Source organism: Microtus ochrogaster, chromosome 7 (assembly GCF_000317375.1).
Source record: "Microtus ochrogaster isolate Prairie Vole_2 chromosome 7, MicOch1.0, whole genome shotgun sequence".
Taxonomy (NCBI): Eukaryota; Metazoa; Chordata; class Mammalia; order Rodentia; family Cricetidae; genus Microtus; species Microtus ochrogaster.
In genome coordinates this window covers 43,468,306-43,486,846 of record NC_022014.1, presented here as the reverse complement: position 1 = coordinate 43,486,846, position 18,541 = coordinate 43,468,306, and the positions used below count along the sequence as shown (strand labels likewise).

At 50.1% G+C, this 18,541-nt stretch overlaps 1 protein-coding gene across 1 annotated transcript in view; it reads right to left on the bottom strand.

The window, feature by feature from the left end:
- Nucleotides 1–5,350: 5,350 nt before the first annotated feature.
- The window catches only part of Fat2 (FAT atypical cadherin 2), a 59,800-nt gene continuing 46,609 nt past the window's right edge, over nucleotides 5,351–18,541 (bottom strand). Inside the window, exons 19-23 of the mRNA XM_005350047.2 lie at nucleotides 15,727–15,872; nucleotides 11,635–12,076; nucleotides 11,244–11,397; nucleotides 8,213–8,670; nucleotides 5,351–7,196 (exon numbers count right to left, since the gene is read on the bottom strand). Of these exons, the coding sequence (XP_005350104.1) occupies nucleotides 6,664–7,196; nucleotides 8,213–8,670; nucleotides 11,244–11,397; nucleotides 11,635–12,076; nucleotides 15,727–15,872 (1,733 nt within the window). The 3' untranslated portion in view covers nucleotides 5,351–6,663. The remainder of the gene's footprint in view (nucleotides 7,197–8,212; nucleotides 8,671–11,243; nucleotides 11,398–11,634; nucleotides 12,077–15,726; nucleotides 15,873–18,541) is intronic.

Below are 18,541 nucleotides of genomic sequence, written 5' to 3'. Positions count from 1 at the left end.
CTCCCCTCTCCCCACAACACTCTGCCCTTGACCTTGGAACAAAGGTGTGTGGCTGTGGGGACCACACAGAGTTTGCCTTTTCAGTGGTAAGGGTAGAATAGTGGGTTGGGACTTTTTTTTTTTAAGTCAATGACAGTCAACAGTTTTCTATACAGCATCTCATTTAATATTCAGAGCCAGTGAAAGAAACTTCTGGCAATATGCCCTTTGCAAACAGAAGCATTAAGAGGTTTTAAAAATCTTACCCAAGATCCACATTTTCTAACTAGCCAGGTCTCTTATCTCGTGGCTTTGCCATGGTGTAGTAATAGGAGCGGCGGGGCTGCGTCCCCAGCACCCCGGCCACCTGCTAGCTTATGCCCCGAAATAACAACACACAAACTGTATTCATTTAAACACTGTTTGGCCCATTATATCTAGCCTCTTCTCTGCTAACTCTCGCACCTGGACTAGCCCATTTCCAATCATGTGTGTAGCACCCCAAGGTGCGCTTACCGGGAAGATTCTAGCCTACGTCCATCCTGGGTCGGAGCTGAATTGCGTCTGCCTCAGAGAGCATAGCTATCGAGTCTGCCCGGGAGAGGGGAGCATGGAGTCTCTGAGCTCACTTCCTCTTCCTCCCACCTATGTTTTAACCTATGAGACCAAGCAGTTTCTTTATTACTTAACCAATGGCCTTCCTCCATCACCATGGAGATCCAAGGCTCCTGCTTTCAGATCCCTTCTTATCTGCCCTCCCTCAGTGAACACAGAGAAGCCTCCCTGTCTGCCCCCACAGACCTGCTGGGTACCTAGGCCACCCCCACTGTGCTCTGTTTCCATCCTGTTAGTCCTCCATGGTCTGTGAGAATGACCCTGCTGTCCACATTCCCAGTCCCTGTGCCTTCTCATTGTTGGCTCCTGACCTAGCTGGCTGCCCTTGTCTCTGCTCAACCTGGGTCTCAACTTTTACCACCCAGACCAGCTGGCTGCTTGTCTCTGGAATCTTCCCTGGCTAGTTTGGTGGGAATTTATGGCTCCTTCCCCAGCTACGTGCTGTTATCTGTTGCACTTTATAACTTACCTGTGCTACAGAGATGTGACTCCATCAACCCTTCATGGTCTGTAGGTGTCTCCCCTGTAGATTCAACCAACTCAATGTAAGAAACACTAGGAAAAATTATACTTAATATTGAACATGTGTAGATTTTATGGTTCCCTCTCCTCTCATCCGCATGATCTTAGGTATGAGAAAAGTCTAGAGAGGGCGTAAAGTGTGTAAGAAGACCTGTGTAGGTTACAGGCACATAGCACACTGTTTTATGCAAGGCACTAAAGCTTCCAAAGTTGGGTATCCTTGGTGGGCCCTAGAACCAATGCCCCGGGGATAATGAGGGTCTCTGCACCTGGCCCCTTGCCTAAGTCCTGAGCTTCGAAGAGCATTAACTAAAAGAGACCACCTCCCTTCCTCATCATATGCCCCAGGGGTGAGCTTGTCCCTGAATTGGTTTGGGGACTCAGTGTAACCTATAGTGAGTAGCGTCTTGGACAGGTAAATTGCTTTTATTATGTCTTTTAATTTCATGTTAATCTCACCTAGCAGTTTCCTTGGCTGGGACCTTAGAGGTTGATTGGAGAATTTGAGACAATACTAGACTTGTCTTTGCTGACCTGGGTCCCAGAGAGCACTCCTGCATCTCAGGAGGCAGCCCAGGCTGTCAGTCAACACCAGATCATTGCCCCAGTGTGGCAGCTTACCAACTCTCTGTGTCCTACAGTGACAAATGACCGTCCTTTTGTCCTGAAGCAGTTGTGGGCCCAAGTTTGATGGGAGGATTGGTTCTGAAGGCCAGAGAGCCCTCTGGTGGCCAATCTGGGGAGGTGCATGAAGGAAGGGAGGAGGGGTTTGGGTCTTTGGGTTGGGAGGTAGCCATAGTGCTACTCTGTGTACTTTGGAGTAAGGTCCAAGGTTTCAGTGTTTCCCAAACTGTTCTTTTTATCTAAATAGGAATTTTGCTTGTGTTAGAAGAAAGTAACTGGTGGCCGGGATGTAGCTTTCCTGATGGACTGCTGACCTGACATTTGATTGATCCCCAGTACTGTGTGAACCTGGTGTGGTGGTAAAAGTAGGAAGACCAGAAGTTCAAGGTCATCTTCAGCTACGTAGCACATTCAAGGCCAGCCTAGGCTGCACGAGGCCTTGTCTAAAAAACACTTAAAAAAAGAAAAACAAAAATAATAACTCTTGGTGTCCTTCTGTGACAGTTGCTATGAACTAGCTACCCTTGCTGTTTACAATGGTCAACCTTCACTGTCAAGCTGGCTAGATTTAGAATTACTCAGGAGACACACCTCTGGGCATGTCTTGGGAATTTCCGAAGTGGCTTAACTGAGGAGGACAAACCCACCCTGGAGATGTCTTTGAATTGATTCCCGATCCCATCGGGTTGCCAATATTAGCCACCACGGGAACCAGTGTGATGTTACTGACTGCCTTTGTTTACATAAAAAATAAGAAGCCCAGCAGGACTTGGGCAAAGAAGTCACGGGTGCAGAGATGGTCTTCTCAACAAGTGGCACTGAAGGTTGGGTGTCTACATCTAGAGAGCTGAGTGAGATTCAGGCCCATTAGTAAGGCATAAAACTATAAAGGATATTGTAAAACCATAGAAGATATCATACAAAAAGTACAAAGCATCTTTGGTTTGACACTGACTTTGTTTTAAGAATCAGGAGACATACTGGGCATGCATTTGAGGGGGTTTCCAAAGAGGTTTAACTGAGTGGGAGACCCTCCCTGTCTGTGGATGGCACCATCCCATAGGGTGGAGTTTCAGACTGGGGGTAGAACAGGGAAAGTAGAAGCCAGCAGTACAGCAGCATTCTATTCTCTCTGCCCTCCGATCCGCCCAGATGTGTGCATCTGGGTAGTTAGGCACAGCACCAAGTGTGCCACACATGAGGAAAAGAATTGCTAAGTCAGACTGCCTTAAAATAAAAACTTGTCATGTTTTGTAATGTGTGCTCTAATCCCAGTATTTGAGAGGCAGAGGCAGGAGGATCAAAGTTTGAGACCAGTCTATGATACATAGGTAAGTTCAAGACCAGCTGAGCTAAATGGTGGGCCTATCTCAGAGTGAGAGAGAGAGAGACAGAGACAGAGACAGAGAGGCAGACACAGGGAGAGACAGAGAAAGGGAGAAATTTTCTATGAAAGACACTCAAGTTGTTATGTGAATGTTAAGGGGGAAAAGGCACAGGCTTGGAGGAAATGTCTACAGAAAACCTTCCCCAGCAAAGAACCGTTTATCTAAAATAGGTAATGAACTCTTAAAATTCAACAATAAGATAATACACAACCTTACTTTTAAAACTGGGCCAATGGCTGGGTGGTGGTGGCTCACATCCTTAATCCCAGTATTCAGGAGGCAGAGGCAGGCAGGTCTATAGAGTGAGTTACAGGACTGTTTCAGAGAAATCCTGTCTCAAAAACAAACAAACAAACAAACAAACAAACCCTGGGCCAATGCCCTGAACAGCCATCTCACTAGGGAGATTTGAAGATGGCAAAAAATAAATAAACACAATGACTCTCTACATCATGTGCTGTCAAGGAAACACATATTTGGACAAATACAGAGATAGCATTGCAGGCTTAGGAGAATGACCCAGACTGAGGGCAGAACAGCCATGCTGTTTGCTGTAAGGATGTGGTGGACAGCGATGCTCCCTCATTGCTAGTAGAAATGCAAACAGTACAGATGCTTTGGTAGCTTCTTATAAAACTGAACCTACTCTTTGCTTTCTCACTTACAAACCAGCTACACTCTAACATTTTCCCGAAGGAACCAAACACCTGATGACAGAAACACCAGCTCATGAGGTTTTAGCGGCTAAAACGTGGAAGCAACTGAGATGTTCTCCAGTAGGCAAGTGGATGAACAAACTGCCGTATCTGAATCATGGCACAGATGTCAAAAGGAGATATGCTATCTAGCCACACAGAGAAGTGGTGGGAATGTAAATGCATGCTACCCAGTGCTACACAGCGAGATGCTATGATCTGAAATGGCCCCTTGAGGTGTGGTTCTGACTCTGGCCTTCTATAAAGGGCAGAACTGTGGAGACATGTCAGTGGCTGCCAGGGGCTAAGAGACGGGGTGACTGGCAGAATTCTTAGATCAGCTAAGTTGCTCCACACGATACCATCATGGTGGGTGTCCCGTTACCCCACCAGGAGTGAGCCCTACTCTGTGCTGTGCACTTTGGCTAGCGGCGTGCCTATGTTGGTCACCCATGTCAAAACTTAGATGATACTTCCTGTCTTCCATGCAACTGTGCTGTGAAAGGCCTATTGGGGTTCTCTTTGACAAGAACTGGGGATGTGGCTCAGTTGGTAGAGTGTTTGCCTAGCATTCATGCAGGCCTGGGTTCTATTCCGGGACTGCATAAACTGGGCATAATGACCTACACCCAGTACTCAGGAAATGGAGGCAGGAGGATGGGAAGTTTGAGGCCGTCCTTGGCTGCATACTGAACTGGGCAGCTTATAGCCTGGGCAACCTGGGGGCTAAAAAGACATTCTCAAAACATGTCTTTAAAACGAGAGTCAAGTGAAGCTGCTCAGGAATGTGTTAGTGTGCAATGGAGCCGGGCAAGAAGCCTACCTGCCTGACTCTAGAGACCCCAGTCCGCTTGGATGTCTCACACCAGCAATCTCTGGGCTTTCCAGTCTCAGGTCATGACAGCTCCCAAGAGAAGTACCATAAAGCAGTGGGGCAGTAGTTGTTGGCTCCCCAAGACTGTGATAGTGGGGCTCCTACTGTGGCCATCCCATGCGGTGCTGGGAACCGAACTTGAGCCTTGGGCTTTTGGCATGCCTACTGCTTACAGCCTATGCCCCAGAACCTTAGTTTCCTCATCTTTAAATGAGCTTGGAGCTGGTAAAATAGCTCAGCTGGTAGGGGCGCTCGCCACCAAGCCTGACAACCTGAGTTCAATTCCTGGGAGCTGCAAGACGGAAGGAGAGAATTATCTCCCATGAGTTGCCCTCTGACCTCCAAACACATGTGCAAATAGATTATAAATAATAATAGTGGGGATCTTTTTTTAATTGAAGAACTTGAGAAGGCACTTCTCGAAAATAGTGTCCTGGGCCCTACTCAGACCTCTGACTGCATGTCTGGTTAAGCTCAAGAGTCTGGCTTAGCAGGTATCAGGTGAAGAGCCCTTCCAGCTCCTAAATTCTTTATGAACCTGGACTTGGACCTGACCCTGACCCAGCCTGAAGCAATTCTAAGTGACACAGAAAATAACAGTAAAAAAAGATATTTATTGTTAAAAAAAATCAAATGGCCAACAAAGCCACTCGTGCAATCAATCACTCACACCCACAGTCAACACGGGGCACACTAGCGCATCCTCCCCACACAGCTGTCTTCGTGGACAGCCCCGTGGGTAAGAGTCTCTGCGACTCTTCCTTTTGACTTCTGACTTGAAAACCACACACGTGAAAAGGCAGTGGACCAGAGAGGGACTGGCAGAGGACGGAGTTGCTCAGGCCACCACAGGTCTCCCTGGCTTCCAGTCTCTGCTACTCCGAGCTACATAACTTTCTACACCTGTGCACATACACTGTCCATGGGCACGCACGTGTGTAGACATGTGCCCACCCTGACCCTCCATGCGTAGGCTTGAGTCAGTGTGGGTAACACTTGATTGGCAGACATCTGTGAGGAAGAAGAGGGAGGGGGGCAGGGTGTCTGGCCTGGATCGGCTGGCTGGCTCTCCACCTTCACCTGGCCCTGAATAAGTTGAGTTCCTTGTGTCCAGACAAGAAGAACCCCTTTGGGAAAACACATCCAGACAGCAAGGTTGAAAAGTGCCTAAGAGTTTTTCAAATGAACTTCTTCCTTCTTGCTTTTGGCCAAAAGTGCCTGGGAAACTTGGGACAATTAACTCTGCATTACACAAGATCTGAATTCTTCAACGCAGAAGGTTTTGGGCAAGATCCCACTAGCAGAGGTGGGACAAGTCCTTCTGAAGCTTCAGCAACAAGACTTCCAGGAGTTGGAGGTCTAAGTGACTCATCTCCCAAGGATGCTATTGCTCCCAGTGCCCAGGATGGCACTGACTTGAGACACTTGGCATAGACGGTCCAAACGTACACACCAAGCTGGTAGTCAGATGATGGAAGGCTGATCACCCTTCAGCTCCTTCAGAGGTCACCGCATGGATCTCAGAAGACCCTGGGTCTTCCCTCCACAGCAGATGCATGCATGGTTGCCTTTTAGGCACAAACCTGGCTCCTGCACCATGGGCCTGAGAGCAGCTCCGAGGATGTGGCCCAAATATGCTGAGCCAGTAGTTGGCGCTCTTTCTTGTTGGGGCTGGGAGACCATCCACCTGAGGGCTTGCCCTCCTAGGTCTCACCCCAGTGTGCACCTGTCTGGGCATCCCCTCTTCTCTGGGGCCCCACCGCTCTTTTTACAGCTCTACCCTCAGCTTCCCTCCACCCTCCAGGACAAGCTGCGGATCCGAAGAGCACATTTGAAGAGATGGCCTTCTGGACTGGGGATGTAGTGGCTTCCTTCTCTCTCCCAGTCACACCCAACTTACTCCCCATGAGACTAGAAGACAGTGCAGGGCCGGGGACTCCCCGTGCCTTCCTCTGAGAGCCGGAAGCTAGAACATGACTTCCTCACAGCTCCCATAGTCACTCTCTACCATGTCCGAGCCCTCATAATTGGGGGGTGCACGAGGTTGGCTCCGACCTGTCGCGGGTCCACCGGTCACTTCACAGTCAGCATAGGAGGGCCCGGCTCTGCTGAGGCGCATGCTCACTCCCTTATAGCCCCCCTCGGCCAGGCAGGGCCCACCCCCTCCTTGGCGGAACTGGGAGTGGTAGTAGCTGATGGCTGTGTACTCGTTGAGACAGGGGGCGAGCAGGTGTTCACGGGGACTTGGGGGTCGTGGAGGCATCAGGTCCTCCAGGTTCTGGTTGCTGTAACGGGGTGGGAGGGGTGCCCGCTTGTTTTCCAGTTCCAGCGGGAAAGGGAAGCCACCATAGAGACCCGTGGGATCTGGCATCACTGCAGGGCTGACATGGCGGTGAGGAGAGGGTGGCAGAGGACCCTGCATTGCTTCGGGGTGTGGGTATTCCCAATGCTCCTTCCGGGAGTAAGTTGGGGGCCAGACCGCAGCTCCGCTTGGGTATACTGAAAGAGAACAGTATGACTTGGTGAGTCTGTGTTTCCATGGTTGTCATTCCAGCAAGCTGGACAGAGGCTATCAATGACTTGACGTTTGGTGGGGATTGCCCAGCGAGCTATTGGACTCGTGACCGATCTGTGCATATTGTCTGTGGAAGCTTGGATGAATCTACAATGCAGTGAGGACAAGTGGAAACCCCGAGGTTAGACTCAAAGCCAGCCCACCTTGCAGATAGATCTCTACTGTCAACCTGTGCCAGGGAGAAGGGAGGATTAGAGAGAACCGCGGACAATTCTAAGCCATTCACACTGCTACCAGACAGCTGCAACTCTTCCCAAGACTGACTGGGGAGTTTCATTTCTGAACTGAAGGAAAAAGATGCACAGTGTGGACTTGGTGACGGCACCGTGTCTGTCCCAGGGGGTGGTGGAATGAGGGGAGGCTTGGAAGGAGTCCCCATCTCTGCCACTAAGAGCAACTCATTTCATTTATGACCTCAGTGACATATACCATGACCAGACCTGTTGTAACTGCTGGGGAGCACAGCAGATAAACAGAAAGTGCTTCACAAATCTACTCCTTCTCAGCCAAAGACGAGAGTGGCTTTGGTTCCCTACTCTTGGCCAGCCAAATCTCACTTCCAGATTGGATGGCTGGAACCTTTTCCATTTCCAGAACAGCACAAAGGTGCAGGTGTCCCCCCTTCAACCCCAAGTCTCCCCAAGACCATTCAAGTCTACATTTCGTGACATGAATACCAGTCCCATGCTGTGCTTGGGAATTAAGAGAAGTTGGTCATGGAACAGGCATGATGAACCACAAACTCTGGGTCAAGAAATTTAGCATCTTCTCCAGTCAGCTGTGCACGGTCACCTGGCATGCATCCCTTCATATCCCATACCCAGGGATTGGTTTGACCAGTGGCTGTTCCGTTGTATGCCAATGTGTATACCAACAGAATGTTTTGGGGCTCCCACCTTTCCATCCATCCCTGAGCAACAGGGCTTCTGGTTATACTGACCCAGTTCCTCGCGTGACCAGGTTCTCTTGATGATGGGTTCATGGCCAGGGTGTGAGGAGACAGCAGCTGGTGGGAGCCTGGGAGGCACGCTGCACACCATCGGCCGCTGTTTAGAGCTGGTTCCGAAGGTGACAAGTTCACTTGGAACTGAGGTCTTGCTGGGCTCTTGTTGGTTCAAGTTGTTGCAGGAGCTGGTGCTCAGGGGGTCGAGCTCAATGGCAGGTGAAGCTTGGGTGTCGACGCCAATGCTCCTGGCTAGGAGGTCTGGGTCCTCCATGGCCACCGGCTTGTGAGACTTGCAACGACGGCAGTAGAGAAGGAGCCCCACGGTGGCAATGATGATGAGAGGTAAGGCTACTATGATGATCAGAAACTCCTGCTGTCCCCAGTCCCCTCTCTTAATCTCAGGAGTAATAAGGCAGTGTCCTCCGGAGCAACCCCGCGCTTCCATCTCACACCTGCAGAGACAGAGAAGTTCTTAGCAGACATTTGAAGGTCCCCCTTTAGAGAGCTATTTGTTGAATGTAGGAATATTTTGTCTGCATGTATGTTTGTGTACCACGTGTGTGCCTGATGCCTTCTGGGGCCTGAGGAGGGAAGAAGATCCTGCAGATTGTTTGTGAGCCACCATGTGGGTGCTAGGAATCAAACCCAGGTCTTCTAGAAGACCAATAAATGCTCTTAACCACTGAGCTATTTTTCCAGCCCCCTAACAGTCCTATGGGATAGGGTCCTCACCCCCAGTTTACGTCACTTCCTACCAAAAGTCAAAGGGAATTGTCGAACACACCAACACATGGTTATCAGAACCAGCCCCACTAGTGAGTCTGTGTGTGCAGCCTGGGGCTGAGTACATAGCTCAGTGAGCAAGGGCACTTATTGTTCAAGTATGAAGAACTGGGTTTGAATCACCAGCACCCACATACAAAGCTGTGTTGGCCCCAAACTGTGAGGGGCCGAGATAGGCAGATCGCTGAGACTTATTGATGCCTCTCTGCCCCCAATCCAGTGGGACCGTCTCTTGAGAATAAGGTAGAGAGTGATGATAGAGTAGAACACTAGGCATCCTCCTCTGGACCGTTTCATGTTTCTGGGTGCATGTATCCATAGGTACACAAAACTGTGTGCAAGTGTGTGTGTGTGTATACATGTGCCAGCAAGGTCCTGTACTGCTTAGCTGTGTTACATGCTACATCTGCTTGGAGAAAGTATTAATTGTCAAACTGACAGAATCTTGACTCATCCCTGAGACGGATGGCTATGTGGACATACCTGTGTGGAATTACTATGATTGCATTCACTGAGGTGGGAAGACATGCCCACTGTGGGTGGGCACCTTTCCCTGGCTAGGATGTTGGGCTGTACCAATGGAGAAAGGGAACTGAGCAGCAGCATGGATGCATCTCTCTCTGCTTCCTGACTCTGGAAGTCATGTGACCAGCTGCTTCAAGCTCCTGCCCCATTGGCTTCCTCACCATAACAGACCATACACGTGAACTGTGGGCCCAAATAAGCCCTTTCTCCCTTAAGTTGCTTTAGTCAGAATATTTTATCAGCAACAGGAAAAGAAACCAAGACACTGTGCGGCCTCGCAAGCTAGCTTCAGCTTGGCATTGCCTGGCATAAGGCCCTTAGAGATCACCTATTGCAAGGTCTCCACTTTGGAGGATCTGGGGGAAAAGTTCCCCCCGACCCCAGCTGAGTCCCAAATACATCTCAGTGCTAAGAATTTCACCACAAGCAGCTTGTTCTGAAGTGTGATGCTGCATTCCCTCCAAATTCCTCTCTTAAAACACAAATGCCACTTTCCTGGCTTGCTCCCACCCACCCTCCAATGACCCGGATGAGTGACATTCTTACATCCAAGCAGGCAGTGATCAGAGCAAGAACAATGGCTGCTGAGAAGGACTTGAGTCATTGGCACATTGGGTGATCTTGGGTAAGCCCTTTCCCTCTCTGGGTCTCAGTTTCCCCCATCTACAAAATGGTGGCAGGACTATTTTATTGAGGGGTTTTGTTTGTTTGTTTTTAAGACAGGGTATGTTGTAATCCACATTCCCAAGCTGGGGTGTTCCAACACTAGATACTGTAATGGTTGTTCTATCTCTTTAAGAGAAAAGCCACGCCCGCTCCCTCCCCCATCCGCTGAGGCAGGCAGATCTTCCTTCCTGCTTGCAGCCTAAGTCTCTCTCTCTTTTCCATCCCTACTTCTCCCCTTCTCCCCTTCTGTCTCTCCCCTCTCTCTCTTTCTGCTCTTCTTCCCTTCTCCCTTCCCCCTCCATAATCCTCTGAATAAATATCCAACCTCACTCTGCATGGCATGCCTATACATGTCTCTGTCTCTTGCCTGCCCGCCACGTATCTCCCTGCTGGGGACCAGCCACCACTCAGGGACCTGAAACCATCTCTGCCTGGGACTGGCTGCTCTCAGGGCCTGCTGCCTGCTGCCACATGGCCCGCTACCACCACTTGGGAACCTACAGCATTTCTGCTGCCTGCTCCCACCGGGGATCCTGTAGAATCTTTAATTTTTTTTTTATTACAGATACTGCTTCAAATGTTTTGCTTCTAGGTTTCCAGAATGTGTCTCCTTTGCCAGCACCCTCATGACCTAGCCTAGTCAGTGGCAGGGTGCAGAGATTTGCAGGGCGGGAGTCTGAGACATAGGTGTTCCTAGGCCCAGGAGAATCAGTTTCCCCAAGTGTGTCTGGGACACATGGAAGAAAGCAAATGCAGTCATTTCTCTGCAGATGTCATCCAGGGTTGATATGCCCTAAGAGCTGGTAAGATGTGTGGCTTCCAGGCCCCTTGTTTGTGGGTCTGGTTCAGAAGGTTGGGGATTGGGTTTGGGAAATGACCCTTTCCATGAGCATTCCTTCCCACAGTGTCCTGATGAAGTGAAGTCACTGGAGGAAAGGACCAGAGGCCTGGCTTCTGGACTCACGTTGACCTCTCTAGAGGTCAGAAAGCAAAGCTCACTCCCCCATGCTCCATGGTAAGGAGCCAGAGCACGTGGCCTCTCTGGGCTTACCTGTCACCTGTGTAAGGGTGAGGACAGTTACAGGAAGTGCCTTCTGGGGAGGAGACACATGTGCCACCTTCCTGGCAGGGCACAGAAGTGCAGTTCTCCCTTCCATGTTCGCAGTTCCTGCCAGAGAACGGAGGGGGGCATCTGCACAGGTAGCCTGGGGGAGAGAGGAAGGTGAGTGAGTGACCAGCTACTGAGTGGTGCCCCAGGGACACCTGCGCCTCTGTGCTGCAGTTCAAGAACCGTTTGTCTGCTAGATACCTGTGGCTGACCCAAGATCACCCTGAGCTGTGGTGAGAGACCCTACCCTGTCAACGCTACAGTGAGACACAAGGGCTACATCACAATCAGGGGTCTTTGGAATAAACCTTGGGGTCACCATCTGAGTCTTTACCTGATCCAAGGGCAGGGGAGCAGCTCCCGCCATTGAGGCATGGGTTCTGGCTGCAGGCAGTGCCGGGCCAGCAGCACTGGGTGAGGGCCTGTCTCTCCAGCCAGCCCACTGTCTTCTTTCCATGTCCAAGTGGCTCTAACCTCTCACCATTGACCATAACAGCATCCAGGCAGCCTTCAAAGCCCAAGGAAACATTCAAGGAAGGATTTGAGGGGACAAGGCCACCCAGCAGTAGTTGTCTTTCTGTCCTCAGACTCTGACATTCCTCTGGGATGACAAGGGAGGTGTTGTCTGTGGTGTCGACCAATAGATGAACAGAAGCGTCCCCCTCCTCCAACAGCATGGAGTGCCACTGTCCATTATTCACAGGATGCTGGGAAGAAAGGTTTCCATAGAAACCGCCTGGACAGCCATATTCTAGCTGGAGGAAGCCATTGGCCAGCTGCAAAGAGAGCACAGACAGCCGTCAGCAAAACAAGAATTCTGTAATTCTGCTGATCGGCCTTCGGTTGCCAGAGTGCACTGTTGTCTTCTCTCTCATCCCTTTTTTGCTCTGTAGCCAAGGATGACCTTGAACTCCTGATCCTCACGCCTCTACCTCCTAATTTGCTGGCATTACAGTTGTTTACCACCACATCTCATTTACACTGTACTGGGAGTTGAATCTAAGTCTTCCTGCATGCCAGACACGTGGTCTACCCATTGAGAGCCACGTCCCCATTTACAAGCATTTCCAAATGCTTCTGGCATTGCCTCTGAAGAATCCAAACACCCTCAGAATCCCATCCCAGTCCCCACCATATTCTCTGGGTTGATCAAGATCCCATTTGACAGCTGAGAAACCTGAGGCCCAAAGAAACCTTACTGACAGGACCCTGTGGTTTTGATCATTCGAGAAACTGTGCATGGATCAGCTAGCCTAGCCTAGGGGTTGAGCTCCAGACTTGTGAGAAAATGAAACAACCAAGGTGGATGGTACCCAAGGAGCAACACCCAAGGTTGCCCCGTGGCCTCTGAACATGTGCTTGCACGCACATAAATCCTCAAAGTTAGCATTACTCTCAACAGGTAGACCTGCTTATAGAGCACTGGGTCAGCCTGGGGTACACAGAGAGACCCTGCTTCCAAACAGAGAAAGAACAGCTGGGCTATGTAGCTTAGTGAGGGTGTGCTTGACTAGCAAGCCTCCGATTCAAAGTTCAATCCCCTGTGTTGATGTTGTACTAGAAAAAAAAAATCTAGGTGTGCTTAGGATGAAATATTTTACTGTTTATTATGGGCAAGTCAGTTCCTTCAGTTCCTTTAGAAAAATTTGAACATAGTTGGAGAAAATGATGTCTTTCTATGTCCTCACCCACTGCCTAGGCTTTCATCCCATGACCTTTAGCACAGATGAGCCCCTGGCTGCCCAGCATCAGATCAACCCGTCGTGACTGAGCACTTCTCTCCTAAGACAGCACTCGCAGCTGATGGCCTCGTTTCCTGCTGAAGGCACCAGAGGTGCTCGCAGGCTCTCTGACATCACAACTGTCCTCTTCAGCTGAAGCCGGTCCCTCTGGCCTCCCCTTCTCTCCCGCATCTGCATCGTGTCCATTCATTCCCCCACTGGATCATCTCAGCTGGTGCACAAACACAGTCAGTCCTCACAGCTTAAAAGAAGTAAGTTGTCTTGAGCTTGGAATAATTTTCTTCCTTGGCTCCCAAATGGACCCATGTCTCCTGTGCTGAAAACCACCGGTGCCGAGTGTTCTGGGTTGCTGAGTCAAATGACGGGCCTTCCCTTCTGCTCCGCTCTCAGCAGACAGACACTCAGCTGATCACTGCCTCTCCTGTCCACTGTTCCTCCCCCTCTTCTCCTCTTCCTCTTCCTGCTCTTTCTTCACCTCCTTTACTTCCTCCTCCTCCCCTCTTTCACCTTTTCCTTCTTCCTACTTCACCCTTCCTTATCTTTTTCTTCTTCTTTTTCTTGCCTCCTCTTTACCTTCCTCCTCATCTTACTTCCCCTTCCTCTTCTCCCTCCTCTTCCTCTTCCCTATTCCTCTTAGAATAAACCCAGGGTCTTGCCCACACTAAGTAAGCTCTCCCCCTTTAAGCCACACCTCTAGCTTCTTTCTGATCCAAGTTCACTTGTCTTCCTGGATATACTATTCTGTTTTATTTGAAGGTTCATGTTTTGTGTCCTCTGTGGGCCCCCTGTCTTCTTTCTGCCCTCTTCATGGGCTGTGCCCTCAGGGCTCTCCTCAGCCTGTTTTCTGAGCTGCCCTCCCTAGTGCTCTCAGACAGCCTCCTGGTTTTCAGTAGCACGCATGTGCTTTGACCCCGTATCTCCCTAGCCCAGCCCAACCCTCTCTCACAGCACTAGACTGATTCTGCTAGCTTCTGGAAGCCTCATGGGCATTTCAAGGCCATATGTCTAACCTGAGTTCCCAATATTCCCCAACCTCCTCCACCCACACCCTTCCCCCCCCCAGGTCTGTTGGCAGCAACTCCACCCTTCCAGTGGCTTGGGCCAAACTTCACCCCCATGCTCTTTCTACTCCCTCTGAATTGGAAAAGGCTGTTGGCTTGAAATTCCTTCCTGAATCTGACACTTTCGTCACAGCCCACTGTCATCACCTGGTCCCCACAGTCACCCTCACAACACCTGAGTTATTGCCTCAGCTTCCTGTCTGGGTCTCTCTGTTTCCGTTTCTCTTCCTATAAACTCTATTCTCAATGTGGGCGCCATGGTGACAATAAAGTCAGATTGCTGTGTTTGCTCAGATGAACGCAAAGTCCTTCGAGGAGCTTCTGAGACCTTCAGTGATATGCCCCCACATTCCGTTACACCTTAGACCCCAACCATGAGGTCTGTCAACCTTGTTCATGTCACTGGAATGCCAACAGCCTCTTGTTGTTCATCTAACTGGCCATGACTCCTGGCATAGCCATGAAGTTGCCTCCCTGTGATGTTTCCTCTCCATCTTCTCCACTTGATGGGACTGGGAATCACCATGGACACACACATCTGGGTGTGTCTATGAAGGAGTTTCTAGAAAGACTTAACCGAGGTGCAAAGACCCTCTTTGAATGTGGGAGTGGGGTCCTGGGCTGGGTCAAAGGAGAAAGAGATCTGAGCACCAGCATCCATCTCTCTGCTTCCTGACTATGGGTGCCACGTGACCAGCCGCCTCCCACTCCCACCACCATGCCTTTCCCGCCTTTTGAAAATACAAGGCAAAATAGACCCTTTATTCTTGAAGTGCTCGCGTAAGGAACTTTGTCACAGCAATAGGAAATATATCTCATGCATTTCTTCATCCTCCTTGAATTACTGCACATCACCACCTCCCTGACCACCTCTTTGCCCCGCACCTCCCATCTCCTGTGCCCTCAGGATTTCCCACATTCAAACAAACTCTGAAATCTCTGTGTTTTATCACCAGTCTCCTTTGTGCTTAACAAAAACCCCAAGAAGGATTTCAGTCCCATACACCAACGAGATTCAAGTGCACAGAACAAAGTCTGTCACCCAGTGCCCGTGCTTAGCAGATATGTGTTGAGTAAACTGAATTCATGGAAATAGTTGCCCAGTGGTTGTGATGGAATCGTTAATCCAGGCAGCGAGCAACGTCACTTTCATAGGAAGCACCAAGGGACTGAGCATAAATTAGTATGTTTTCCTTGTGATTCCATGAGGTTTTGCCTTGGGTTTGTCATCTGAGTACTCCCAGTGGAAGCCATCCTCCACCCAACCCCACCAACACACACATACTGTAAGACATACTGGCTCTTCCTGTATACACACTAAAAACATTCTCACAGGGCCAGAGTTGTGTGGGCTCACATTTCTCTCACTATCTTCCAGGGATCTCTCATCCCACTGAGCAAGCAGCCCCATCCCTGGATGACCTGGGATGTGTATCTCCACGTAGAATGGCTGTGGCAGAGAGTCCCGTGTCCTGTGTGTTCTGGCTGATAGTCACACCCAACACCCTTGAAAGCCACAAGGGGATTCTTTGCCAGGAATTGGCTCAGCAGACGTCCTCAGAGCACCCCCCTCTTCTCAGTACAGAGTGCCCATGGCAGCCACTCTGGTGGGAATTGCCTTACCTTCAGGGAAAGGGAGATTGTTTCGTTGGTGAACATTAGAACGGCCCATGGCTGGAGCGTTTTCAGGTAGAAGTGGACCTGCCAGTTCTGAGCCTCTAGGGGCCTGTACCGCATGTAGCTCTGGCCACTGAACCTCAAGGTGGTACCTGCAAAGGAACCCGAGGTGTCACCATCCTTGAACTGTCCCGGATCCCTTAGATCAATTTCGTTTCATTCAACCCTTGGGTGACAAGCAGGCCACTTCTCAAATCTGTTACATGAAGAGCCCAGGCTAGTTGGAGTGGATGACTTTTCCAGAGCCACGCGTAATGAAAAGGGGCTAGCGATGGATGGAGGAACCCGGGCTTCTGTCAAGTCCAGCATCCCCCCAGCCTGGTTACTGATTTCTAAGGCCAAGTTCCTCAGACAAGTCTGAGAGTTTATCTGGGCAAGGGGGTGGGGTGCGGGACCCCAGCTTGGCTTGTTTGACCACAATGCATGCTTAGGTGGTGATCTTTGGAAATGTGTGCTTTGGGAAATGTGACATCATATAAATACCCCCTTTCCTAGTCTTGGACTCAACTATGATGCTCCCAGTCCCCCAGTGTGAAGAGGCTGCCTGTTCATCCTCAGGACAAAGAATGAATGACGTAAGCTCCTGATATCCGGGGAAGAGAGACTGTCCGAGAGGGGAATAAAGGAAGGGATTGGGCTGCAGCTTGAGGTACAAGGAATCCCAAGGCACAAAGATTCTTCTATCACACATGAAATTTAATCCCCCCCCCCCAACCTGGTCGTTCCATTGTAGTGGATGCTAATGGACGGGAGACGGAAATTGATTCAGACCAAGAATTCGCAAATGTGGCCGGACTGGCTGGGGACTCACTTAAAACATAGCATCCCAGATGCCCTTTCGGTACAGTCTGCTTCAAATGCTTAAGGTGGGCGGGGGATGTGGCTCAGTTGGTAGAGTATCTGGAGGGCTCCATTCCCGGGACTATAAAACTGAGCACGGTGGCCCATGCCCATAATCCCAACACTTAGGAGGTGGGGGCAGGAGGATCAGGAGTTCACAGTCATGCTTGGCTACTCAGCCAGCTGAAGGCCAGCCAAAATTAAAAAAATCTTCCCATGGCGGGTGTTGAGGAAAGGAGCCTCCTTTCAAGATGCTGGACACATTCTAAGCCTTGACTGAGGTTCGAGCTATGCTGATACATTGGATTTTGGAAAACACATGGAGGTGCTTGCATACAAAACATAAAGTAATTTTGGGAGTGTCCTACTTTTCTAAAATGTTAACAAAACAGCCCTCTCCCAAGTGATTCTGGCAGTCAGCAAGCCCAGCTAGGGTTTCTCAAAGTGCAGCCCTGGGACCACGTGTTTCCAGTTGAATGCCCAAGGAAGGGCTCCCTGGAGGCTTTACAACGAAAACATCTAGCAGCATGCGTAGAGCAGTCTCTGAGCACCCCCCTCCCTGTGCTGTGCACAGTAGGACTACCTTTTACAACTTTTGCTGTCTGCTGCCAGATGGCCCAGAGGGAGCCTTCAGCTGGCCTTGGGGCAGAAGGCAGAGAGGGGACTCGCTTACCCTCTAGCCTAGGCCCACTGTTCCCTGGCAGTCTCTAAATCTGAACCACAGTCTCCCTAATGCAAGCTAGATGGGTCCCTCAAAGGAAGGTCAGGCCATGTCACTTTCGTGAGAGAGAGAGTGTGTGTGTGTGTATGTGTGTGCTCATGTGTGTGTGCGCATGTGTGTGTGTGCTCACGTGTGTGTGCGTGTGTGTGTGTGCGTGTGAGGACCAGAGGTTGACATTCGCTCTCTTCCTCAATTGCTCTCCCCTTTATTTTTTAAGCCAGTGTCCCTGGCTGAACTAAAGCTGGTTGATCTGGCTGGGCTGTCTGGCCAGTGAGTCCTGGAGATCCTCCTGTCTCCACCCCCCCAGCAGGGCGTTACAGCTACATGCTTCTGTATCTGAAGCTAGGCTTCCGAACTCACATCCCCATACTGGAATGTGAGCAATTTACCAACTGAACCATTTCCCAGCTTCCGTCAGTTTCCTTTTGACAATGCCGAGCTGACCCAGGGTGTGGGTCTTAATGCCGGGGGTACTGGGTGAGTCTTTTCAGAAAGCTGAATTCCTGGGTTCGCTTAGTGCAGAGTTTAGGCTCTGAATAGGACACATTGGGGCTTGAATAACTTGGCCTCTATTGGAGGCTAGAGACTTTTAGGCAAAACAGCACCCACCTTTCACACAGAAGAAACTGATGATCCACATGGAGCCTGCACACAGCAGGCTCTCTATAGCACTGTCTACTCCCATGTGAGTGACAGCCAGTACCTCACTGGACTTACTGTGGCCAGCCATGGGCTACGCACTATTACTATTACTATAATATTACATATTATTATGTAATTTATTCCCTAAACCAGCTGAAGGGGAGGAGTGTTGTTTATAGATGGGCAGCAGGAGACAGCGGACTTTCCAGACTTTATACCCAAGGACACATCACTAGTAAGTGGTGGGGCCGGGGTGTGAACTATATTGGGTCTACTTTTTAAGCTGATACCAGCAGACTGTGGGGTTGGTGGCAGGGGCATCAGTAGCTGACATGTCTGCAGTAGCTATCCTCTGTCAGGCTTTTTCCAAGAGTACCTGATATGTTAAACTCAGTCCTTATAATAGCAAAGCCCATAGGCATAGAGAGGTTCAAAGAATTCCCTCCAGTCATCTGGCTGGGCAGCGGCAGAGCAAAGATGCGGACTGCGACAGAGCAAAGATGCGGACTGCGGCAGAGCAAAGATGCGGACTGCGGCAGAGCAAAGATGCGGACTGCG